At 48.7% G+C, this 24,415-nt stretch overlaps 9 protein-coding genes across 9 annotated transcripts; 6 read left to right on the top strand and 3 right to left on the bottom strand.

Moving 5' to 3' along the window:
• Positions 1 to 1,942: 1,942 nt before the first annotated feature.
• On the top strand, positions 1,943 to 3,513 carry Asppvi_010098 (uncharacterized protein; the record flags this gene model as incomplete). The annotated part of the gene is given in 5 exon segments (XM_043305944.1): positions 1,943 to 1,973; positions 2,023 to 2,361; positions 2,406 to 2,950; positions 3,014 to 3,476; positions 3,494 to 3,513. 5 exon segments carry the CDS (start codon positions 1,943 to 1,945, stop codon positions 3,511 to 3,513), a joined length of 1,398 nt encoding a protein of 465 aa, XP_043161879.1.
• Positions 3,514 to 3,937: 424 nt separating this feature from the next.
• Positions 3,938 to 5,338, top strand: Asppvi_010097 (uncharacterized protein; the record flags this gene model as incomplete). Its single annotated transcript, XM_043305943.1, has 3 exons — positions 3,938 to 4,078; positions 4,135 to 4,940; positions 4,993 to 5,338. 3 exons carry the CDS (start codon positions 3,938 to 3,940, stop codon positions 5,336 to 5,338), a joined length of 1,293 nt encoding a protein of 430 aa, XP_043161878.1.
• Positions 5,339 to 6,131: 793 nt separating this feature from the next.
• Positions 6,132 to 8,165, bottom strand: Asppvi_010096 (aromatic amino acid ammonia-lyase; the record flags this gene model as incomplete). Its single annotated transcript, XM_043305942.1, has 1 exon — positions 6,132 to 8,165. The coding sequence occupies one exon, from the start codon at positions 8,163 to 8,165 to the stop codon at positions 6,132 to 6,134; it is 2,034 nt and encodes a 677-aa protein (XP_043161877.1).
• Positions 8,166 to 10,040: 1,875 nt separating this feature from the next.
• Asppvi_010095 (cytochrome P450) lies at positions 10,041 to 11,741 on the top strand (the record flags this gene model as incomplete). The annotated part of the gene is made up of 3 exons (XM_043305941.1): positions 10,041 to 10,265; positions 10,322 to 11,512; positions 11,589 to 11,741. 3 exons carry the CDS (start codon positions 10,041 to 10,043, stop codon positions 11,739 to 11,741), a joined length of 1,569 nt encoding a protein of 522 aa, XP_043161876.1.
• Positions 11,742 to 13,730: 1,989 nt separating this feature from the next.
• On the top strand, positions 13,731 to 14,786 carry Asppvi_010094 (sulfotransferase family protein; the record flags this gene model as incomplete). Its single annotated transcript, XM_043305940.1, has 4 exons — positions 13,731 to 13,854; positions 13,922 to 14,097; positions 14,177 to 14,280; positions 14,333 to 14,786. The coding sequence occupies 4 exons, from the start codon at positions 13,731 to 13,733 to the stop codon at positions 14,784 to 14,786; spliced, it is 858 nt and encodes a 285-aa protein (XP_043161875.1).
• A 690-nt stretch (positions 14,787 to 15,476) lies between these two features.
• On the top strand, positions 15,477 to 16,840 carry Asppvi_010093 (TauD/TfdA family dioxygenase; the record flags this gene model as incomplete). The annotated part of the gene is made up of 4 exons (XM_043305939.1): positions 15,477 to 15,729; positions 15,789 to 16,266; positions 16,324 to 16,629; positions 16,681 to 16,840. 4 exons carry the CDS (start codon positions 15,477 to 15,479, stop codon positions 16,838 to 16,840), a joined length of 1,197 nt encoding a protein of 398 aa, XP_043161874.1.
• Positions 16,841 to 17,321: 481 nt separating this feature from the next.
• Positions 17,322 to 19,374, bottom strand: Asppvi_010092 (uncharacterized protein; the record flags this gene model as incomplete). The annotated part of the gene is made up of 5 exons (XM_043305938.1): positions 17,322 to 17,325; positions 17,356 to 18,311; positions 18,380 to 18,600; positions 18,660 to 19,113; positions 19,207 to 19,374. 5 exons carry the CDS (start codon positions 19,372 to 19,374, stop codon positions 17,322 to 17,324), a joined length of 1,803 nt encoding a protein of 600 aa, XP_043161873.1.
• Positions 19,375 to 20,621: 1,247 nt separating this feature from the next.
• Positions 20,622 to 21,497, top strand: Asppvi_010091 (sulfotransferase domain-containing protein; the record flags this gene model as incomplete). Its single annotated transcript, XM_043305937.1, has 1 exon — positions 20,622 to 21,497. The coding sequence occupies one exon, from the start codon at positions 20,622 to 20,624 to the stop codon at positions 21,495 to 21,497; it is 876 nt and encodes a 291-aa protein (XP_043161872.1).
• Positions 21,498 to 22,950: 1,453 nt separating this feature from the next.
• Positions 22,951 to 24,000, bottom strand: Asppvi_010090 (uncharacterized protein; the record flags this gene model as incomplete). The annotated part of the gene is made up of 1 exon (XM_043305936.1): positions 22,951 to 24,000. One exon carries the CDS (start codon positions 23,998 to 24,000, stop codon positions 22,951 to 22,953), a length of 1,050 nt encoding a protein of 349 aa, XP_043161871.1.
• Between the last annotated feature and the right edge of the window lie 415 nt (positions 24,001 to 24,415).

Raw genomic sequence — 24,415 nt, 5'->3', positions numbered from 1 at the left:
ACAAGGAAGTACGCAGACCGAGTGATTCGAGGCTCGGCATGGCTTCAAAACCTGGCTAATAGAAGCGTAACTGTGACTCGTCTACCGACTCATCATGTCTTCCTGTGCCTCTGTGTCCTGTGTGTGGTTCTAGACCGGTCGGAGACGCTGTTACACCCATCTATCCATCGAATCCTTTCCTGAGCCAGTCGTACAGGGAACAGTTGCCTAGGTGTGTTTTTTCAATCTTACCTGCATAATCATACATAAGCGCGCACCCCCCGTGACCCCATCTACCCGTCCACCCCCACTCGTCAAGATATTAGCTAGGCTAGAGTTGTCCTCCAAACCTGCGCGTATTGGTTGCCGTCAATATTAGTCTACTGCTTGAACCCCCTAGCCGGGGGTTAGATAAGTACTCTGGTACGCCCGTACTCTATGCACCGAATCGATTCGAAAATGGTAGAATATGTTGGCAATGTTCCCACTTTCCAACACCAGCGGGAATTGAGCATTGACTGGTCCTTAATATCTATCCTCGCTTAGTTTCATAACGGCTTGTTCCGTGCAACGTTGAAATTCTCAGCAATATACTATAGAAAAGTGTCAAAAAAGTAGGGTAAATTTCTTTCAGCATCTGCATAGTTTAGGTGCTCGGGAGGGCGGTAATCCATATAATATTACTTAGGAGAACTGGGTACAGAAGACATCCTCCTCGTGGAGCTAGAACACCTGGGTCATACCAGTTAATTTCCATTGCAAAGGGCAATACCCCTATTCATTACTACTGTATTACAATCCTGAGTCATGACTGTATTTAGTTATCTTTTGACACGGTTAGGCGGGACACTATATTAGCTTCTGACCTATTAGGTACACTGTGGCGTATCAATGATTCAAATGGTCGAATCCTATTTGTCGGGTTCAGCTGCTACCGTCTTACCTTCTTAGCGTATTGGCGATTTCCTACTACAAAGGGGACATAAGCGAGACTCGCGTGCGTGATCCTAGTCTGCAGAGTAATCTGGGCTCAATATGATAATAGTGATAACGAATCTTCTGGAAGTGACGGTCGTGTATTCTGTGCAACTAACATGTGTATTAGGGATACTCAATCAAATTAAACAGTCAACCGACACCTATACCATTAAGTCCTTATCTTCTCCGCAGTTTTGACAACGCGAGGCTGTGGTGTCAATGACCTCAGCGGCTTAAACTGAATCGAAAAGACCCGACCCACTGTTCTACGGAACCAAGATACATCTTCTCCAGCTAATAATAATAACAAACGCTGTTTACAGTGCGGCTCTCGACTGTCGCCTATTGACTTTGGTACTCTTGGATGGCTACCTAACCATTCGCCCTGGGGAAGTAGGTGCTCTGCACACGGAAAGTGAGAGCTATTTGCACCGTTCAAGCAATCCATGACCGTTAAGTATAGTAAAAGCTCTATTTGCTGAAAGGTATTCTGTACTCTCCTGGCAATTAAATCTCTCCTTTCAGTGCCCATGGTGATTTGGAGAATCTTGGAATCTTCTTTTGAAATCCATTGCTGGTCATATTTTCGGACTACTGTAGTCTACCCGTCGAATCCTTTCCTAATGTAGTAGGTGGAGCCATACAGAGCAGCCTAGATAACAGCGAGATCGGGAAAGGCGTCGTCCTGTCAAACATGTTGGGGGCCAAAAGCGTGTCTAACAGAACGAATGGCTTGCCTGCAGAATGTATGTGGACGGGATAGCCTCGATCCCTTTCATAGTCCTACTGGCATGCTTTAAAAGTAAGCAGACGCTCATATAATGCAATGTGATGCCAAATTCCTACAAAGAGAAGGTCTATTGATATAATATTGCTGCTATGGGCTTAAGGATTCACCGGTTTCTATCTACCTTACAGTACTGCTAATACTTCAGCTATCCATATATTACTAGTCTATATGACCATGCAGGAAAGGCAGATGACAATGGCGCCTACCTGTTGTGCCACATGTCAGGGTAGGTAGAGGATCTAGAAGAAATGCAAGGACACCCCTAATCCAGCCAGGTGGTACCATCAGCTGCGGTCGCGCCAGACCCAAAAAAGCATCTTCAAGTTGCTCTCGATCCCACCGGCAATGCAAGAGGTACGGTCTCAGGCTCTCCTGGCCGCGTCCCAACAATCGTCGGCGTGCTGTCGTCTGCAAGTCGGCTCCGCTGTCCCCGTCACCTCCCACCGCTGGCCAGATATCCGATGCACGCTTTGTCCACACGTCGAATTGGGATATTGAGCTGCATCGCAGCTTGACAAACTCTGTTCCGGTGCGCAATCTCTCTTTGCTCAGTGTCCCCATTTTCTGGAACCCATCTAAGCTGGAGGCTCTTGACCGAGACCTGTTAGAGTACTGTATGTGGTACAAATCTAGCATGGCTACCTACCGGCTAAATTAGGGCAGGGAGGGCTAACAGCTTCATGTACACCGCCTGTAGTTTGCTGGGTAGCGTCCGCGTCTCTTGCTACCTTTGGCCACGATGCCACCGCCCTCGGGAACATCCTGGTTCGAACTGCCCTGCAAGGATCTGCGGCGGTGCTGCAGGCGCTGCTGGCCTTTTCTTCGCTTCATCGCTACGGCCTACAGTCCCAAGCCCTGGAGCTGAAAATCGGTGCGCTCGGAAGCTTGGCAAAAGGTTCAGCAGTGCCAAGTCTGTGCGCTCAAACGACCATGCAGCATATTGCTGCAGGGATGCTTCTTTGTTCGTTTGAGGTCCACCAGTCGTCTTACACTTCAGACCAATGGATATTTTATCTCGGCGGTGTCAAGACGGTCCTCAACGCGTCCTCTATCAAAACACTACGTCAGCTTGGCTCAGATATGGCCGTCTTGCTGGACTGGGTGCACTACCACGATGTTCTCGCACGTTTTTCCCTGCTACACTGGAAAAGAGAAGGGGTCCCAGAGCTCGCGTCGACTCCAACAGACCTCCTCTGTTCCCAGGTTCGTACACGACAAAGGCTACATGACTGCATGGAGTGTTAGTCTGACATTTAAACGTTTCAGGTATCCAATCTGCCGCCGCCTATTTTCTCCATGCTGAATCTGCTGTCCCAAGTATGCGATGCAGTATCTAGCGGCGCAATTCCACCAGAAACCAGCGACAACATGGATGATTACAAATGCTTCCTAGAAGTCCTGGATTGGAGAGTCAGGCGCCTATCGATACCAAAAGTCCCGGATGATAACGATCCTGTTTCGGATGATACGACGTTGGTAATGCAACTATACCAGCTCGCTATACTGTTGTTTCTCAACCGAAGTTTCGAGGGCGTGATCCTCCAACCCATCAGAACACAACAACACATCGACAGAGCCTTCGCTATTCTCCTCCAGCTGAGCTCCTGTAAACAGCAGTTTCCCATTTTCGTCGTTGGCTGTGAAGCGCGAACGGACGAGCAGCGGGCCGTCGTCCTCGATGTCATCTCCAGGACGGAGAAGATGAGCTCGTCGCGATCTTTGGACTATTGTAAGAGAATATTGCAGGCTGTCTGGGCCCAGGATGACCTTGCTAATGGGAATAACATTAGCTATCGCGATAAGTTGACTTCAGTAATGAGTCATTGTCTGATAGTCCCTAGTTTTGTATAACTCGTCACGTTGTATAATATATAGACCTTACTACGACAGCACCTCCCGTGGATAGATATAGGAGAGATATTTACACCACAGTGGGTTCTAAATTATACTAATTTACGTGTACTCATTTGGTGGGTGGCGGGGCGAGGGGGGCTTCTAATTCCGGAGAGTCGGCAGAAGCCTGAACGCAGGATAAGCGGCATGGACTTGCTTGAAACCAACGATATTCCGAGCGAATCGTCTCTCAGATGGCTGGACCTGCATCCTAGGCCAAATATTTAAACTCCCGGCACCCCATAGCCTTCCCAGGATCCCTAAGGAACAATAGAAACCATCACCTTCGTTTCCAACATGGCTGATACATGTAATTCACACCCCGTGTTCTCTGTTCTCATTGTGGGCTGCGGTCTTAGTGGACTGGCTTCTGCACTGGCCCTTGCTCAAGCTGGTCACCGTGTGACAGTTTTTGAGCGTAGTGTTAAACTACAAGAAGTAACTTCATGCTCTCTGCCAGTACCGTTTCAAGCTTCTCTAACGCATCCTAACAGATCGGTGCCGGAATACAGTTAGCCCCCAATGCGACGCGTCTGCTTCAACGCTGGGGCGTCTTGGAGGAGGTCCTTAAGTATGCTGACCGACCAGAGGCCGGGACCTTTCGCTCCTATCGAGGAGATGTGCTCTCGCAGTCACCGCCGGTATCTCATCCCAACCTGGTGAGCGAGGCCCCTTATCTCGTGATCCATCGTGCCGACCTCCTGAGAGCCTTGCTGTCGGGAATAGGGAACCTTGGGATAGAGATCAAACTGGGCAGCGAGGTCAAAGAGATCGATTTCAACAAGCCCTCCCTACGCCTCGCCACTGGCGAGGTCTATGAAGCAGACCTGATCCTCGGTGCGGACGGGGAGAGGTCCCGTTGTAGAGGTAGGCTGTTGGGGCGTGAGGACCCTCCCTACAGTCCTGGCGATGTCGTATACCGGATCTCTGTCCCTACCAGAGACATAACGGAAGGCCATCTAGCTTGGGACCTAAAAAGACGATCTAGCGTCAACTTTTGGATGGGATCAGGCGGGCACGTGGTCACATACCCCATCCAGCACGATATGCTCAACGTAGTTTTGATATACGCTGAGGGTGCAAGCGGCAAAGTTATGTACGGACCACAACGAGCAGACATAGAAGATTTCAGGAGCAAGATCTCGGACTGGGACCCGGTGCTTCATGAGCTGATCAATGTGGAAGGGTCTGTTTGCACCAAGTGGACTTTGTTCCAGATCCATGAACCGGTCCAATGGCGCCATGAGAGCGGACGATTCGTATTGATTGGGGATGCTGCTCACGCCATATTGCCATGCCTGTGAGTGTTGAATCCTATAGTCTTTGTTCGAAACTAGCTAACCCTTCTTCAGAGCACAGGGTGCCGCACAGGCCTTTGAGGATGCAGGCGTCCTGGGAGGGATATTCAGCCAGTCGGTGGGGCGTGACCAAATCTCCGATGCTCTTCGGGTGTTTGAGCAGGTTCGCAAGCCACGAGCTTCGGAGGTCCGACGTCGCACATTGAATCAGAAAGCCATGTTTGCCCTTGCCAATGGTCCGGAGCAAGAGGAGCGCGATGCAAAACTTCGTGCGGGTGCGGACTATGGACTGTTTGAGTGGCTTTGGGGGTATGATGCCGCCATAAGTGGTAGAGAGGCGTGGGAACGGTTTTTAACCAAGGGCCATGAAAATGGAATTGAACCCCGCAATGGTATTTAAGGGACATGAAAATCTTTCCTCCCGTTCTGTTTTTGATATAGTTGCAAATGTTATAATCCAACAGTGCATTTAAAACATGGAGCATGTCCCAGCGTAAGAAAAATTGGTAGCAGGTGCCCACTTCTCACATAACAGACCGGCGCATAGTGGCTTTGGTACTCTACAGGAGGTGATGGGATGGCATTTGGGGAAATGATGAATCTATCACAGAGCTACCTATGCACGGTGGCAGAAGGTTGAACTTCAAGGGACTCTGAAAGGAGGCGATCATACTTGTGTGGTGAAGGCGTGTGGAAACCCCCGATTTTATGAGTCCCAGAGGCACTGGGTATACTTTCTTTTTGAATCCATTGTGGCTTTGAAAGTTCTATTCATCGCGTCATCTGTTTCTACTAGGTGGTGAACCCTGGTATCGCATCGAAGTTTCACCCAGAACGCCATATGTATATGTAACCCTCATGCATTAGCTTCTTCAACTGCAGCACGCGAGGCTGTTATTAGCAAGATAGTATATGCATTTATATAATAACTGGCGTCTTCGGTACAAGGATATCACTTATAGAGATTTACACTTTTATGTCGAGGTGTTTGGCTTCGTCACCCACTAAGTGGCCACTCCGCTGTCACTTCGGTCTTGATCCAGAGGTCTGGTAAATCACAATAAATATCTCTCGAGCCCCGTCTAAATACAAATAGTGTGACTCCCTCATTCCTCACATATCAATACCTCAGTATTATGATCATAGGGGTGTTGTGTTTCTGGTGTAAACCCGTCGAATTACGGCAGAAGCTTTTATATGTGTTTTCCATTTGTAGTTCGTTGCGCTTCCACTTCTTGGATAATGTCCAGAACAACATCGTACAAGCGTCCCGACCTGATGGACTCGTAGACTCGTGTGTTGTAAAGCCCCATGCTTGGAGTGACCCCGTCCGGCGTCGCGGCCTCGGTGGAAGCCAGGTGCGCCTCGCCCAGGAACGGGATGCCGAGATCCCTCCGAATGAAGCGGTACATGCGCCGCGAGGCCTGGCCGATGTAGGGCGTCGCGTCAGGTGGGGCGTCGTCGTTCCGGCCCTCGATCTCAATGGTGCGCAGGTCGAGGGCTTGACACACCGCCAGAAGGTGCGCCGAGGCGATCTGGGACAGCACGTCAACGGCCTCGAGCGTGTACCGGGCCGACACGAGCGCCAGGGAGTTGAGGGCCTGGTTGCCCATCTCGGCCGTCTGGACGTGCGACCCGACGGGGTTGGACAGGAAGCCCAGCTCCGAAGTCAGGGCGGCAATGACGACATCAAGCCCCTTGAACAGGAACGAGTCGTTGGCGTCGTCTGAGCACAGATTGGGAGGCAGGCCCCAGCTGGTAGCCGGGTTGATCATCTCGGTGCACTGGGTGAAGAGCATGCGGCCGATACTCTGGAGGCCCTGGCGCAGCTTCTCGGCCGCCGACGTGACGACGCGCGCCTGAAAATTGCCGCCGTGGAGAACGCGGCCCGTCTCCGTGTCGACCAGCGGGTTGTCCGTCACCGAGTTGAGCTCGACCGTCAGCTGGTCGTACGCCAGGCCAAAGTCCTCCAGCACGGGGCCTATCCACTGGCTGGCCGTGCGCAGCGAGTAGCGATCTTGTCGCAGCGTTGCCACGTTCCGGCTGTCGTGCCGGTTGAGCAGCCTTGACCCGGTCAGGAACGCCTTGATATTCCGCGCGCTGTCCACCTGCCCGGGGTGCGGCCGGACCCGCGCAATGAAGGGCTCGAAGCTCTCGTCACTGCCCCGTAGCGCCTCCACGCTCATGGCCGTCAGCACCTGGGACAGCGCCGCGAGGTGGAGAGAGTCGTGCGCCGCAAGAGCCGCCACCCCGGCTGACACAGCCGTGCCGTTGACGATGGCGAGGCCCTCCTTGGCGTGCAGGCTGATGGGCGCTATGCCAGCTTCCGACAGGGCGACGTCGGCCCTCGTCACTCTTCTAGCTCCCTCGACGTCTCGTGGGCCGCTAAAGGCCGTAGCGGATGTCTTGCCTTGCATCAGGGCGCCGATCCACGCGAGCGCGCTGAGGTCCCCGGAGGCCGAGATGCTCCCACGGACTGGGATACGCGGCACGACGTCCTTGTTCAGGAGGTTCATCAGAGATTCCGCGATCTCGATCCGGATGCCAGACGCACCGCGGGCTAGGGTGTTCAGGCGGATCAGCATGGACGCCCTCGCCCACGACTCCGGCATGCAGGTAGCGGCAAGCGGGTCGTTAAGCGGAAGGGAACTTCGCACCGACACGCGTTGTTGACTTTGTTGTCCCTTCAGTTTGCCATTCAGGGGGTGGGCCTCGCCGTTGTGTTGGCTTGAATGGCCATTGCTTTGGCTTGAGTGGCCATTGCGTTGACTTGAGTGGCCGTTACTTTGGCTTGAATGACCGTTGCGTTGGCTTGGATACCCATTGCTTTGGCTTGAATGCCCATTGCTTTGGCCTGAATGCCCATTGCTATTCAGAGCCAGCTCCTGCTTGCCGTCTGCGACGATTCCGCACGTCAAATGACTAATCAGGCTCTGCTGGACCCTCTCAACGTCGTTGGATCTTGCGTCGGCGCTGCCGCCGAACCCCGTGTTGACGCCGTAGATGATTTCGCCCTGGGTGATCTTCTGCGGAATGATTTTGCTGCACTCTTCGATGGCGTCGATGGACGCCGGGGTGAGCTCCACGTGTGCTAGGTGTCTCGAGACTGCCACTACGTCGGCGATGGACAGATCCCTTCCGCTAACGGCCAGCGTCACCTTGGCCGACGAAGGATGGCACCGCTGTGATAGGACTAAATCTGTGAACGTGCGTGCTGGAGTAGCCATGTTGATCCAGAAGGAGGCGCGCAGTCAGAAATAAAAGAATAAAGAGGTCTGGATGAAAGCACATTCCCACTTGAAGAGAGAGATTCGTTGTTCTTATAGAAAAATCTCAGCCGGCCAGAAGTGCCTGCCATCCTTATCAACGTCAGTGAGCGTGCCCAGGCAACTGAGGCAGCCAGGGTAGTAGGATTCCTACTACATCGCACGCTGCAGCCAGGACGCACATGAGTCTCTCGAGGCGTACCCATTGGACGTCTACTCAACACGTTATCCCAATCCAGGGGTTTTCTGTAATCTTCATCCATTAGTCACTTGTATGAAACACGATAAGTGTGCGATGGTCGTGTATCCAAGCGCTAGACAGATGGTTTACACGAATAGATCACAAAGTACTTGATGGGTAATGTAGACACATGCCACATTCTGCAGGCGAGATAACCTTATGCAGGTGAGATGAAACATGCATCGCAGGGTAACTATGAATCCCAGTTTTCGTCCTTAACGCGCGAGCTCATGGAGTATAGAGGTTCAACTGTGCTGGATAATATTACCGCTTACCGATTTTGGATAGGATCTGATTAGACTCAAGCGCTGCCACCCCTGGTAGAATGTTCGATTACATTCGTTTGATATACAGAACCGATTCGAATGCCTTCCTATCGAAGATAGACAGGGGAGTAGATAGTCGTCATTTAGAAGAATCAACCTTTCATTGGATCTCAGTCTGCCATACAAGTTACTAAGGTGGTGATTCGATAACTTTACTAGTGTATCTTATTTCACAAAGTGGATACCAGGAAGCCCCACTATTCAGGCTATGGTCCTAAGAACACGTGATTGGCTACAGCAAGCCATTGGAACAAAACGAAAAAACATGAAATCATTTTTTTGTAAACATGTTTTTGCATTTTGCTATGTTTAGATTTTAATTTCTGTTCCTTTCGGCATACGTGATGATGATATGCCTGTTACTCAGGCCTAACATACTTATAGGAAATTAATATTGTTTAATGAAATATATGGTGATTATCACTAAACTAATCTATATCCATATTTCAGGAGTTCGATGAGCGGTTAAAGAATTATTTTAAACAACCATGGTGTTACAAAGGTTAGCACTATATATATATGTATGTCTAAACTACTTTCATACCAACCCCTAGCCGAGACTATTATTCCCTCATTTCTCCATAAGCACTAAATATCAAATCATGATATGGTAGGGATATCAAATGGCATATAGTGTCAATATTAAATAGTAGGGATATTGAATGCTTGGTACGGTACAGATAATGACATTCATATGCAGGAAATGTAACTCTACTGAGGCGGAATCGAGCGTGGACATACTCAGAAATCTATTTACCTTTTTTTTTTTGGTTTCGTTCGAATGGTTTGCGGCTTCATGGGGAAGACGGTCTTAGCGGTCTCGACCGTCCATGCAGCCGATGAGTGGATCAGATAGTACTGGTACCTCCGATAACCCATGTACAGAGGAATATGCATGTGGTATGCCCAGGGAGATTTGAGGTAACTATCAGTATATAGCAATATCCGTAAGAAGCCGCTGGGAAGGATGGACTTAGGAAGCAAGCCATCTACGTCAAGGCTGCCGGGAGCTGAGATTCTTAGTTGCCCTGCGGGGCTTGTTCGGCCTCACCTGCATAATGTAAATCGGCGATACGCTTACGGAAGTTCCTGCTCGAACGTACTCTCCCACACTGAACAGGGTAGTAGTATTCGCTTTGCCGAGGGCGGACGCTCTCCCACTCGAGCGATATCATGGGAGAATGACACCTAGGATTTCTTTCTTCTCAATACCCCGAAAAGCAGCAAAACTACCAACTCCATCTTGTCTCTTAACCGTTGACTGCCATAATGTACCCAATCGAAAGTTCGTACTACCCCTTTTTGGGTCTCTTTCTCTTTCTATGCAGCAGCTGCGTAGCGCTCGTCCAGTTCTTCAAACCTACCGACTTGAAATGGTCGCCTGGCACAAAAAGATGGGCAATGCCACCGGGGCCACCGGGCGTACCGGTCTTGGGAAACTTGCACCAGATGATGGAAGCCCGCCGTCGCGGAGCCCTTTCATTCAATAAGTGGGTGAGTCGCAAACTTGTCCAAACAGGAGAATGCGCGTTGATTTAACCATCCGGCAGCTGGCCTCCTTGATACCGTACGGTGAAATGGTGACGCTGCACATGGGATCCAAGACGTGGGTTGTGCTCAACTCGGACCGCGTCGTCTCGGAAATCATCGCCAAGCGAGGGAAGATTACCAACGAGAGACCCTATATGCCCGTCGCGAGTGGTCTTGTGAGCAACGGAAAGCGTACAGTGATACGACAAGAAGAAGAATGGCGAGAGGGACGCCGTGTGATGCATCAGTTGCTCAGCGGCTCGCATCTCAAGGTCTACGCCGGCATGCAGGAGCTCGAGAGCGTGGACATGCTGCGCCGATATCTAAGGGAGCCCAACCTGTGGTATGCTCACAACTATCGCTATGCCACATCCGTACTTTACAGGATCGTTATGGGCTACCCCCTGAATAAGACCAAAGCGGAGCTCGACGATTATCAGAGGGTAACAATCGAGTTTGTCATGAGCATCAACCGGAGCTACGTGGATTTCTTCCCCTTGCTGAGCAGGCTCCCTCATTTCCTACAGCCTTGGCGGCGTTTCTGGGCTGAGATGGGCTCGTTCCACCGCCGTGTCTTCGAGGAATGGTGGAAGCCCATCAAAAACGCCGTGAGCAAAGGCTCGGCGCCGCCCTCATTCGTCCGCGACGTTCTTCTTCATCCAGATATGAGGTACTCTGGGGACGATGAAGAGGCCATGTACTTGGCTACGTCTGTTATGGCAGCCGGCGGTGACAACACACGCATGACGATTAACGTGTTTATAATGGCCATGGCCACGCGTCCCGAAGCCCAGGCGCGGGCACGCGAGGAAATCGATCGAGTGTGCACGGATGGTGAATCGCTCAGGCTTCCCCGGATGTCTGATCTGCCGGCAATGCCCTACGTAGCCGCTATGATCAAAGAGGTTCTACGCTGGCGACCGACTGTCCCCATTGTTCCACCCCACCAACTCACCGAGGACCTGGAGTTTGATGGGTACTTCATTCCTGCCGGCACAAGCTTCCTGATCAACTCGATCGGGTTGTCAAGCGAGTTTGACAACGCCCATGAATTCCGGCCCGAGAGATGGACTGACGGTTCAGGAGTCGACAAGATACCCAACTTCTGGGGATTTGGGGGCGGCCGTCGAATCTGCGTCGGCTGGAGAGTTGCGGAGCAAGCTCTGTTCATTGCGTTTGCGCGTTTGATTTATTGTTTCGAATTGAGTCCGGTTCGTTCACGTTTGCCTTCTATTCCTCATCTTGGAGAAGAGTGAGTGACGAGTCACTAACATATAAGACGTCTAGAACGGGCCTATCGACGACGAGAGACTCAACCACCAATCCCTCGACGAGCCATTCCCTGTGAAGGCCACCGTTCGCAGCGCCAGACACGCATCGCTTATCGAGGAGGAAGCTTCCAAGTACGAAGCTTCATTCTCTACATTCGGGGACAACTGAACCCTTTTCGGCGGGACTCAGCGATGCACATCGGAGGGCCTGGCAAACAGAAAACCTGGAGGACGAAAGCTTGGATTGGCCTTCGGGATCCTTAAGAGGCCCCTTGATCACATACGTCCTCATCGCACATGTCACGGTGTCTATTGTGTATGCTTTCTGGGAAACATACTGTACAGTTTCAGGTGCTACAAAGATGTTTATCTGAAAATACATAACCGTGGTGAAGACCATATTTACCGTTCCCATTCTGCTTGTTGTTACTACTAAGATGATGATGTCGTGATTTACTGCCACTTGTAACAACCACTGCACATGCAGTAGAGAAAGCATAGACTTGACAGCTGGGAAATTCAACCTTTACAGTTCGACCATTCTCAGAGCCACAATACATCGATCCCAACAGCCTGAGGCAAGATGCACATAGGGCATTGAACTTGCCACATATCGCCTGCCGGGTTTGACCACTACGAAGAGAGAGAAATGCGACTTAGTTTTCGTCAACAGCGCGCTCTCATTAAGCCCAGTCCTTCATTGAGAAATTGGCTGAATTTGGTCAACTATCTAGAGCCATACTTATATTAAAAGGGCTTCGGCAGGGATCCCCTTTTCTCTCAAATCCAAACTCCGTCCTCACCCCACGACGGGTTTGCATCCATAAAGAGGTCACACATAACCGCGCAATAATGAGTGCTGGGCACATAGACTACCCCAGTACCTAAGCTAGCCGAGACTATCGCTTGGAAGACCTTGACTTCTCCTGATACAGTGCTAACGACTAGAAGCACTATTTTTCTCGAGCAACTAATGTGTATGTCAAGAAAGCAAGAAAGATATAAGTACTTAATACAAGGCTCCACTGGGCATTACAGTATTCTAACTATAACTTATTTGCAAGCTTACAGCCATTACAGCTAAGATTCTGCAAGAATTATAAAGTAGCCCAAAGCAGATTAGCATATATTAGATTTATTTTCCAGGAAAGAAGTCACAAGAATGTGGAGGTATAAATAATTTCAAAAACTACTGTACATTGTACAGTGAAGGGAACACCACAGGTAGGCCTACTCCTGTCATCATAGGACTCACACGGACACAATATAGAGAAAGGGTGTGAGCAGGCCAGAAGATAGACTGCTTAAGGCCGCAACTCTACAGAGAATAATATAATTTTAATAGTCGGAATTAGTGGTCAGCATCACTATTACCTATGGGAATCTAGCACCTATATCTGCCTCGGGCAGCAAAGCCACTTAGGCACCTGCCCTGCCATGCGTACTGCCACCCACGCTGCCACAATTACCAGCTTCAGTCAACAAGCTGAACATGCATTCCAACCTACTACATTGTATAAAGTTGTCCTGTTCTCAGATATTGGGATTTTTGGAAGGAGACGTAGCATGAAGAAACTGGAGTCGAGTACTACCCTGTAGATCATAGTGTCGTAAGATCCAAGGGACACAAGATCCATTGCGGGATGCAGCCAAGAGATTTTACCTAGCCAGCCGCGCAGATAGTATGTTGAGTTTACGTGGCTTTTGATCAGCACCTGATATAACTCAGAACATCAATCAAGCCTGAACATACGCAGGGGATCCCGCTAGCAGGTCTCCATACTTACTTTTTATGGTGCACGGCCCCCCAATTGAGCTATATGCGAATGAAGCCTTGCACCTGATCAGCTAAAACACGTGAAAGTTTGGCTGTACACAGTAGTTCGCCCTTAAATTGATACATGTCGCCACTATCTAGTCACCGCTACCTTTTTCTAGTGAAACTAAATGCTAATATGTTAAAAAAGATTGGAAAGTGTGCTGCAAAACATTTCATCCAATCTTGAAAAAAAGAAAGTTAAAAGTTAGAGAAACCATTTGTCTTATCAAAGTCATAGGCTTGTCTCATCTAGGTTGGGTTTATAGACGCCCCAAAGCCTACATCTCGTCGATAAAAGTTCAGTCTTTTGCTTTTGTTGTACTCTCACCTCTCGTCAAGATGGGGATTTTTATCAAGGCCTTTCTCCGAAACAGAAATTCGACCGATATTGACCGTCGATACTGCACTCGGGAGGTGCCCATGAAAGTCATCATGCTTGGATTCCCACGTACGGGCACGGTTTGTAAGTGCTCACAACCGAATATTTCAGTGTCTTATTCTGGCCCAGCTGACCAATATGCCGTTCACAGCTTTGACAAGTGCGCTGAAAGTCCTCGGTTTCCACAATGCTTACCATGGCCGAGATGCCTTGGTCTTCAATCCTCGAGACTGTGAGCTATGGTGGAAAGCATTGCAGGCAAAATACGAAGGGAAAGGAAAGGAGTTTGGTCGCAAGGAATTCGATCAGCTACTAGGCCATTGCCAAGTAAGTATGAGAAGGATGGAACCAAAAACACCACTCCTTGGGACAACCCAAAATGTTATTTAAATTGCTGATTTGCCAGGCCGTCTCTGATATCCCCGCAATTTGCTTTGCCGAAGAGCTTCTTGCAGCCTACCCCGATGCCAAAGTCATTTTGACAGTGAGAGATGTGAACGAGTGGCAAGCGTAAGTAGGGCCGAACTATTCTTTAAAACACCATAAATAACAAAGCTTTTAGGTCAGTGAGAAAGTCAATCATGCAACAAGTCAAAGATCMATTGGCGTACCCGATGCTTCTCTTGGACCATCTTCTCTTTATGCCCTGGCGCTGGGCTCGGCCAGTATTCCTCAAGTCCCGACATGTACTCTGGGGCGATGATTTCGAAAAGAACGGGAAAACGGCCTTTGAGAACCACTACAAGAAAATTCAAGCCATGGTGCCACCAGAAAAACTGCTTCTTTACCACGTCAAAGAAGGATGGGAACCTCTCTGCAGGTTCCTCGACGTCCCAATCCCTGAGATGCCAATGATAAATGTGAACGACTCTACAACGTTCAATAAAGCATTCATGGCAAAGAAGGTGTATCATCTTACCCAGTATATTTGGAGAATCATCGAAATTGCTGGCTATGTGTCGCTGTTCATGATTCTCTGGATAGTTTATCAAGGTGGACCGTTGCCTTGGCATTGAATGGTCTTCGAGGAAAAAGCGAAATCACTGTTAGGTCTATAGTGAATTTAGGTTTAGGTTAATGGCTTAAGAGTTCTAGGTTCATGCCTTGATTGCCAAAACTCCAAATTTCTTTGAAGGTAGGTGTCATAAGGCATCGACCCCTCGTCGGAAATAAACCATTTCCATCATAGATTCTAACACTGGATGGCCCTAATTTGCTTGTTAGATCCTCATGTTCACTTTGTATTATTTCACAATCTCATCCTGCTTCCATGCAGCTGGTTGAGAGCTGGCTGGTGTGGGGCTGGTGAGATGTTGACAATCCACAGTTATTGCTGAATATAAGAAATGCACTTCCTTAGCATATGGGAACAAACTTCTGCTGATAGAAGATACACGTAGCGAAGCCCTGATTTTACCCCTCATATGAAATTCCAAAACAGTTACCATCCTAGGCATTGTGTACAACATTGACGATATGATGCAGAGAATACAGGTCCCGTACAAGACCAACACGTCACGCAGGTCATCGTTTCCCCATTTGACAATGTTACACAAAGATGCGGTGTAGAGAGTTGTCATATCTGCCCGAGGACTGAAGCCTGATTTGATATCGAAAGCATTGTACAAGAGACGAGGCATTACCGCATGGTTCTGGTCAAAATTTCTACAATTGCAAGATCACAATCCGCACCAAAAAAGGCCAACATGACTATCACAGCGTTGCAGTCCCGACAACCAGACATTGACTATGCGCCGAACCGACAAAAATGGTTAGACCGCACAGAGCGTCGACTCAGGACGGAGAAGCTTAGTACAGAGATGCCTACAGGCTTTCCTAAAAGACTTGATTCTGATTTGGTATGGGATGGTCAAACGCTGCCAGCCGTCTATGACTGGACATATCACCTGAGCTCTGAAGATCTGGAGGAGATCAAACAGGCCGTGGCCTACTTTCGCAGTAAGTTTTTAATCATAATACCAATGATATTACAAAATCGTGCTAATTATACTTTCTAGGTCTCAATAAACCTCTCGGTCACATTGGCCCCGATACCTTCCCTCTACCCAAACTTCACGATAAGTTGCGGGATATCTCAAACGAAGTTCATAATGGCCATGGATTCAAGGTAGTTCGTGGTGTACCTGTTGATGAGTACTCGCGAGAAGATAACATCATTATTTATGCTGGCATTTCTTCTCATGTTGCATCTGAACGCGGCCGTCAAATTATTGGTAGGCCATCTCAAATGGTACTCATCCACGTCAAAGATCTTATGAGCGCATCGGAAAAGAAGAAGATCGGCGTTGCCACGTACACTTCTGATCAACTGATTTTCCATACGGACATTGGAGACGTAATATCTCTGCTATGTCTTGACACAGCTGCCGAGGGAGGCTGCAGTCAACTGGCAAGTAGCTGGCATGTCTACAATGAGCTGGCGGCCACAAGGCCTGACTTGATCAAGACAATGACGGAAGACTGGCCCCATGACACGTGAGTATAGACCTGGGGAATGTGTTTCATCTTGTTTATGTATTAATATTATGATAGATTCGGTGCTACACCGGAGGGCTATACAATGCGACCAATCCTCCACCATCAACCTGCAACCAATTCTACTCCTGAAAGAGTTGTAATCAATTGCATGCGCCGCGAATTTACCGGGGTTCTCGCCACACCAAGATCAAAGACAATTCCCCCAATCACCGAGGCACAAGCCGAAGCTTTAGACGCCATTCATTTCTTGGCAGAGAAGTACCAACTCCGTCTTGACTTCCAAAAAGGTGATATTCAATATGTGAATAATTTCAGCATCCTTCATGCTCGAGAGTCATTCAGAGACACACCAGAGCAGCAGTGAGTATATATCCACCTAAAATGTTACTCAATATGTACTGATTGCAACAGACGCCATCTTTTAAGACTCTGGCTACGTGACCCCGAGCATGCATGGGAGATACCAGGTCCATTGAAGTTACGAATTGGAAAGGTTTACAACAACCTGGACAAAGACACACAGGAGTTCCCATTGGAGGCCGAAGTCGAGAGCTGTAAGCCTCGCGGCTAGATGGCACTCCGGGCCTAAATTGCGCAGCAAATGCCACCTTTCTTTTGGTCAATCAAATACCAATGGAAATTTTTACGGCCTGATCTGAAGGTTTAGTTCCGGCGTAATAATTGAATAGATTGGTTGCTGAGGAAAAGGCAGAGCTAAAAGATTCCCCATAGTTATGAGAAGGGCGTTTGTAGTATGACATTCTACAGCAGGCGTTGACTGATAAATGAATTATTCTAGCATGGCGATGAGTAGATCAAACACTTAATTTTTAATGTCTCAATTGGCCGGTTGGTTGACTAGGCATGGGGAGAATTTCATTTACATATGAAGTGCTAATTGCCTGATCAATCTGGTCTCTTCCGTTTTCTTTTTTCTTTTTTTGTTGTTGTTTGTGTCTTTCACTGGAAGTGTACGCTGGAACATACTGGATATGAGTTTTGGAGCAGATCACCCAGGACTTTTCATTGTGTGATAGCAGATAGCTCTTGGATTATCTAAAGGAAAATGTAAAAGAAGCAACAAACCTAGAGAGATTGGCAACATCTTCCAAGTCTCCGATAAAGGAAATGTGCTGGTCCGGTCTGAGGAGAATCATACAGCCTTCCGGTGCGATACCATAGGACGAATATGCATTGCCCCCACCATTGTGATACGACTTCTCGTCTGCATAAACACGTCCATAGTCCACCMCATGCATATCACTGAACGGCCTGAAGATTTCTGGCAGATCTAATAACTCAATATCCAGTCTACTCGCGGAATGAATCAGGTAGATGGAGATAGTCCCAACAACATATCCCTCATGGCGTCTTTCATTTAATCGGCGCATGTATGAGCCCTCACAGGAGAGTGCAGTTGCTAATGCATTGATTCGTATTCTTTGAGCCTCCTGTAAGATATCGCCGCCAAAGACAATCAGGTTCCACTCCCCTGTGCTTTTCAGGAGACTTTGAACTTCCCACGGCCGAGCGTCACTCTGGCTGACCACAATTTCGCTCGGCATCCTAGCACCGATCTTGATATTCCTAGCCAGATGGGGCTTGCTGAAATATGGAAGCGCCAATCCGGCCCTTTCAAGACAGCACCGTGGCTTTGTTGAGCTAATCAAGGCGTTCGGTGCATAAGTGACCGCTATGCCTGATGCAGAGGAGTTTTCCTCTTCAAGAGCGCATATATGGTCATTGTCGAATGAGCCGTATGGTCTCGTCTCTGACTTCACTCCACACATATATCTGCAGATGCGTTTATCAAAATTGACCAGTCTTTCCGCCACCATGAGCCTCTCTTCTCCGTACGTTTGCAACATCCTCGGGTGCATGGCGCTCTGAATCACAGAGGCAAGCTTCCAGCCGAGATTATAGGCATCTTGGATGCTGGCATTCATACCTTGGCCTGCCTTAGGGGAATGCGCATGCACAGCATCGCCAGCGAGGAAGGCGCGGTCCGCATGGGAAACCTGAGGGCAGATCCATTGGCCAACCTGCATTTAAATTAGAGGAAAACACTACAGCCAGGTCCGTCATGGCGCACAAGGCGGTAATTACTTACATCATATACAGTAGACCATTCAACATGTGAATAACTAAAGGAATAAGGCTGCATGATGGTCCGAATAGCATCCATAAGCAAGTCGCGATTCTCACAGTCTTTGTACTCTGCGGCAGTGGTGGAGGACACTTGGACATACACCCGCACCATCCTTCTCTCTCGCGGTATAATCATAAGGTTCCCAAATCTGGTTTTGACCACGTTTCTTTTGCGGATGTCGGCTAGAACCCCATGTAAGCTAGCCAGTCTGATGTGTTTCAAAAGGAATGAAAAGACGAACGGAAGTTTGTTATTGGTACAAAGTCAAGGACCCCCCACTGCTCATTGAGAGAGTTGCCTGCCGGGCGAAATCCAAGTTGTGCCCTTACCCAACTGTGGGCTCCGTCGCACCCGACAACGTATCTGGCTGCTACCTCCTCAAAATGGCTCTCTGGACATGTGGAATTTTCCACTGTGGTTGTGGGCTTGCGAAAGCTGCGTGATTCTACAGGGGCGTTTCCGAGACGCACTCGAAAGGGGTATGCAGTAGCATCACCAAGGAGAGCATGGTCAATTTCGAGAGAAGTGGGAACTGTTCCTCGTCGAATCTCGACATTCTTGTGCGATTCGATGAATTTCTGCAAATGCTCCTCAACTCGGCCCTGGCTCAACGTGCATTCCTGAAACCTAGAACGCCCTGGTGTGGTATTCGCGGAGATCTTTTGTCGTCGAAGGAGGCCTTCTTTGCGGTCGTCCTGCAGAGTGTGTCAGAATTTGAAGGTCAGCTGCAGAGAGAAGGACAGGGGAATGAGACAAAGCCGAGATGCAAACAAGCTCTACCTGCATACCCAAAGACAAATTTCTACAGTGCGATTTGCCTCATTCCATATCTGCTGGCCTATTCCAAAGCTGTCCAGGATCTCCAGGGTGCGACTTTCCAGTCCATCTGCACGGCCGACGTGTGTTCTAGACGTCCTTTTCTCGATTAACAGCGCCCTGACGCCTGTCTGTGCCATCCATGTGGCCAATGTCAAGCTAAAATCACGTCAATGCCTATGTCATGCCCCGTTCGTCCTGTCATGCTTTAATCATATTGAAGAAAAAAAAAGGGCTCACCCTGAGGGCCCCCCACCAACAATCAGCACATCTACTTGATGCATTATGTTCTAGTCGAAAAAGGCCCGTACAGTCAAATAGACTATTTTAACCGTCCAGGGCTGCTGCTTCAGAAATCCATTAGATATATGATATAACCATATATGGCAGGAAAACTATAAGTGCTCGTTCATTCACCCTCTAAAAAAATCCCGCCATGACCGGCGCTATTCTTGTCTGAAGCTTCTTCCCCAAGCCCAGAGTGAGCTCAGGTACGGTCTACCCTGCAGCGCAGCCCAACCCGCCCTGAATGGATCTCTAGTAACAACTCCAGTGAGGGTCTACTGCATTGAAATTCTACCATGACTCGCAGATACGGCAGGAACACTTCATCTACACCGCTATTTCCCACCCCTTCTTAGGCCGGGCAGCCACCATGTAGTATCGGAAACTTTCTATTTTGTGAATAACAATCAGCCAGCCAATAGTGGTTTGCAAACTCGGCGGAAGGTAACAATTTGAATAATTTTCAGCCTGCCACATTCTAGTGGGCTTCATGGATTCATGCCCTCTGGGACTAGGCGCGTTTTCAAGACTTTAGTAGGGTGTTCTTTAATGGAAAAAAAATATGCCCAAGATGATGTAGTCTATTTTTCACACCTTGTAGAATGAATGTGATTAAGGAAGCTCTTTAGCATACATCACATATCTATCCACATCACATAGCATGAGGTCTCTAAGCGAATCAAGGATAGTATAGGTATGCAGGTAGTCTAGTAGGGACAACTATGGCTGGCGTTGTTCGTCTTTAGAAATCTACAGATCATATGCACGTGGTGCAATTCACATCGCCAGGAATTGTTAATATTAGCAGATTGGATAGGTCAATTCCAAACAGTTGACTGATTAATGCGGGGCTCAATACGCTAATTAGCAAGCTGACCCAAGGCTACCAGAATACACCATGTGTATTTTTCCCTTGGGCGTGACAAGCCCAACCCTGTCAGTTCGTAGTAGGCGGAGGATTCACCCTGCATTGACTGTGTGACCGCAATTCTATGATCATCCGTATGAAACACATGAACGTCTACCCACATCAAGCTCCTCAATCCTACTCAACAGCCATAAAAGTAGTTGAACCTTTCAATTATCATTTTTCTCTTCTAGAATGGCAGCCGCCCAACATCTTGATCACCTGGAAAATGTCGTATCGTCTGGCTACAGCTACCGTCTTCTCGAGGGCTGGGTCATGCCGCCCGAAATAACAGACCAGTCGCTCTCCTTCTCTCGAAACCTTCCTACACGGCCAACGGACATTTGTTTTGTGTCGTATCCAAAATCCGGGACGACCTGGCTGGCTTTTATCCTGGTGTTGCTGACCGGGAAGAAAAAGGACTCCCTTGAAAATTCCTACGTCTGGCCTGAGAGTGACCGGACCTTCCAGGGGACTGCGGAGGATTTGGCCCAGTTAGATGACCCGCGCTTGTTCAAATCCCACATGCCCTATCATATGGCCCTTGGGTCTCCGGCGCGAAGCCCCTGCCGATACATCTACATCGCTCGGAACCCAAAGGATGTGTGCACCTCTTATTACCACTTTGAGCGAAATCAGAGCTGGTCCGGGTTTTTTGACGGCGGATGGGACAGATGGTTTGAGATGTTCGTTACGGGAAAGGTGCAGCGAGGCAATTGGTTTGACCACGTGTTGAGCTGGTGGGAGAAACGGCACCAAGAGAATGTGGTGTTTGTGAAATACGAAGATCTGCAGAAGAACTTTGATTCAGAGCTAAGAAGGATTGCCAACTTCCTCCATATAGAGGTCGAGGACGCAAAGATCAACGAGATCAGGGATACGGTGAGCTTTTCCAAGATGAAGGCCGACAAATTCAGCAGTTTGGCCAATCAGGAGGGCCACTCTGGTCTTTTCCGCAAGGGCAAAGTTGGGTCTTGGAGGGAGCAATTCACTGCCAAGCAGACGGAGGTCTTTGATTCAATGTACTGGGACCGCATGGCTAATACTGGCCTATCATTCGACTTTGAGTAGCATCCAGCCGTCGTTGTCATTATTCACTATGAATATTGCCAAGTGCTTGAAAGCATTGCAACAACACATGCTTTCCCCACAAAATCCATATATCTAATAGAGGTCACCTAAACACATTCATCTTATGATATGCAGGTTCATTTTATACGTATATTATCTATAAAGAGTTAGGCAGCCTCGGGTCTGTATATATTGGTCTTTCATATAAGTCTTTTCCAGGAGACGCTAAGCATCTACAGACGTTGTAGAGCATGTCAATGCAAATATATATCATGGCTAAAACCCATACTCTCCACTTACAGTGAGTTTACATCTTTCAGAAAAATCTTGGAGCGGAAGCCTACAAATGATTTCTGTTGGGACCATTTTTTATTTATGGTTATTATTTTTTTATTTTTATTATGTTTGAATCTTGCCGTGCTGTCCGTAGGAGTGTCTCTAACTCCCGGAATCGGGTGTCTGGGGGCGGTTTAGGGACGAATCTCAATGCTGTCAACAATTGCGTGGTCTTGCGTGTGATGAGCGTCTCATGACCCAACTGCCCACTTCCGTGGTCACCTATATAACTTCCAGCGCCCAGCCATCTTGCAGGTGTTTTAAATGCGTAGCGATTGGTGCTGTTCACGTATTCTTTTAGCTCTTTGTCAGCGAACGTGGCCACCGTCCCTCATTGATCATCATCATTTGTGCCCACACTATCCATCAGATAGACCACTGCTGACAACAGATCCGTCGCTTGAAATCCATCAGTCCTGTTTTGGTCTGATTTCATTTAAAAGCAAAAAAGGGTCAATACGGAATGGAACGAACACAAGGGAATCACAGCCGCGCCTATCGTCAGGATTGCCAGTAATGCGAGAACAAACTCGTGCTTTGTAAGCGTCAAAAACACACATAAACATGCCTTCGTACAGAATTAACCAGTTATGTTAGCCGCCCCTCTCTGAGAGGTTTGAATGGAGTGGTTCGCGGATGGGTGAAATATCATGTAGCAACTGGGCATAATTAACGAGTACACCCTGGGCAGTGACATTCACGATGACCGCCTCAGTTTCTTTTAGAGATGTCCAGCACTGTGAAACATACGGGTCATTGGGAAAGCGATGATGCATTGAATCACCCTGTGGATTGTTCTGTAATGGAGGTAACACTGGTACAGCAAAGGAGCCTTGAGTTGATGAGTTGTGAAGGCAAGTAACAAAAGCAGAGAACAGTATCTTCAATATATTTCCGTCTACTAGGCTTCAGCACACATGAATTTTGTCAAGATGATATTATGCCTTCTAAGTTCTAACCAGGGAGGAGTTCAATATCACGTCCCACACTTGGAATAGCGCTCTTCAGGGGTAAATTCTGGTACTACCAAGAAGTGTTGGGTATATTGTGTTGAAGCAGCTGTGCTGCTTGGAATTTATCTATATGTACTCCGTACATGCACACGCCCACCGGTTGACTAAATAATTTGCAGCCGTCTTCTTTTTAAATATTCATAATCCTCCATAGCTGCTCGCACCCAAGTCTCCACCTTGGATGCATCACTCTCACCGAACTCCTTTTTCCACTGGAGTGTTTCGCGGTCGATGTCCAGACCATGGGACGTCTTCCCGCTCAAAATTCCCTCAGAGGTGAGGAGGGTCGACCACATCCGCCGTTTGATTCTCAGCTCGTCTGCAGCCAGGGCCTCCTCGGGCTTGACAGACTCCCACGTAAATCGTAATCTCGAGGCATCCAGACCGACAAGCTTACAGAAGCGGACAAGCACTTCTGGCTCCGTCATGACGTCGTCTGCATCCAAAATGATTGGACTGTTCACGCTGGCCTCATCCTCAGAGTAGCTGCATCCTTCCCGGGTTGGGACATACCTCTCGTACAGCCTTCGCGTCCATCGCAGGGTCATGACCATTTTGAATTCAAGCTCCGCCTCTTTGGACTGGGATGCTTCGACTCCATGCAAGTCCCTGTACGTCCGGAGGAAAGACGGAAAGGCTAGCGCGGGGTGCCTAATGAGAAAGACGGGCGAAAGTGTTCCTAAGATATCGTCCGGGATCAACGTGTCATTTAGTGCCCAATCTATGGTACTTTGCAACCCTTGTGTGCTGTGCGATAAGGACTGTGGCATTTTCCAGCCTTGCTCGGTTACACTATCGGCGCCAAAGAGAAACCGAGACCGAACCGTCGGGTCGATGACAAAGTAGAGATGTTCCTTGAAGAAGGTGATTTTGCCTTGCGCTGTGCCCTGGTTAAGGTACTCGACGAGGTCGTTGAAATGCTTTTGGTAGCTCTTCCTTAGCTGGTCGCTCGCCTCCGGCGACCATTCGGTGAGTGGGAGCCAGCGAACTTTGAGGTTAGATGTGAGCCTGTATGGTATCCTAAAAAAGTACCCTCCCTCGTCGCATGGTAGTACGTTTGGTTGTTCATCCAGAGCGAGCATCCGGTTGAGCAGGTTCGATGCTGTACGCGGATAGGTGATGAGCCAGAAACGTTTTGGAGTTTTATTGGTCATATTGATAATACTATTGATTATGGAGAGGTTTAGTTGCAGCTTGTCTGTTGCCCGTAGGTTATGGACAATCTGAGTGTGCAACAACCCTCCAATATTTATATTCGAAGTTAGGTTTTTGAATGGGCCTATGACCTGTATAACCGTACGATTGGGCAAAGCTGGTCCTAGTCCTTTATTTCGGTTGTCTTTTTCTATTCAGGGATGGTTCAAGATGTTCTCACCGCTACTTCGCCGGGACATCTTTGATTCGGTATTGACCCTTCTGTGATATGGGCTACATGTTGATCATTCTCTCACACACCTAGAGACAACAGTATACAGTCCGTGCTCTGGAAGATGTACCACTTTGGGATGCGACTTCGCCCCGAGGCTTACCACCACTCATACCTATGCGCCCCCAGAAGGCTGGCTGTCT

The sequence above is a fragment of the Aspergillus pseudoviridinutans genome (assembly GCF_018340605.1).
Source record: "Aspergillus pseudoviridinutans IFM 55266 DNA, scaffold_7, whole genome shotgun sequence".
Taxonomy (NCBI): Eukaryota; Fungi; Ascomycota; class Eurotiomycetes; order Eurotiales; family Aspergillaceae; genus Aspergillus; species Aspergillus pseudoviridinutans.
This window is presented reverse-complemented; position numbering and strand designations above follow the sequence as displayed.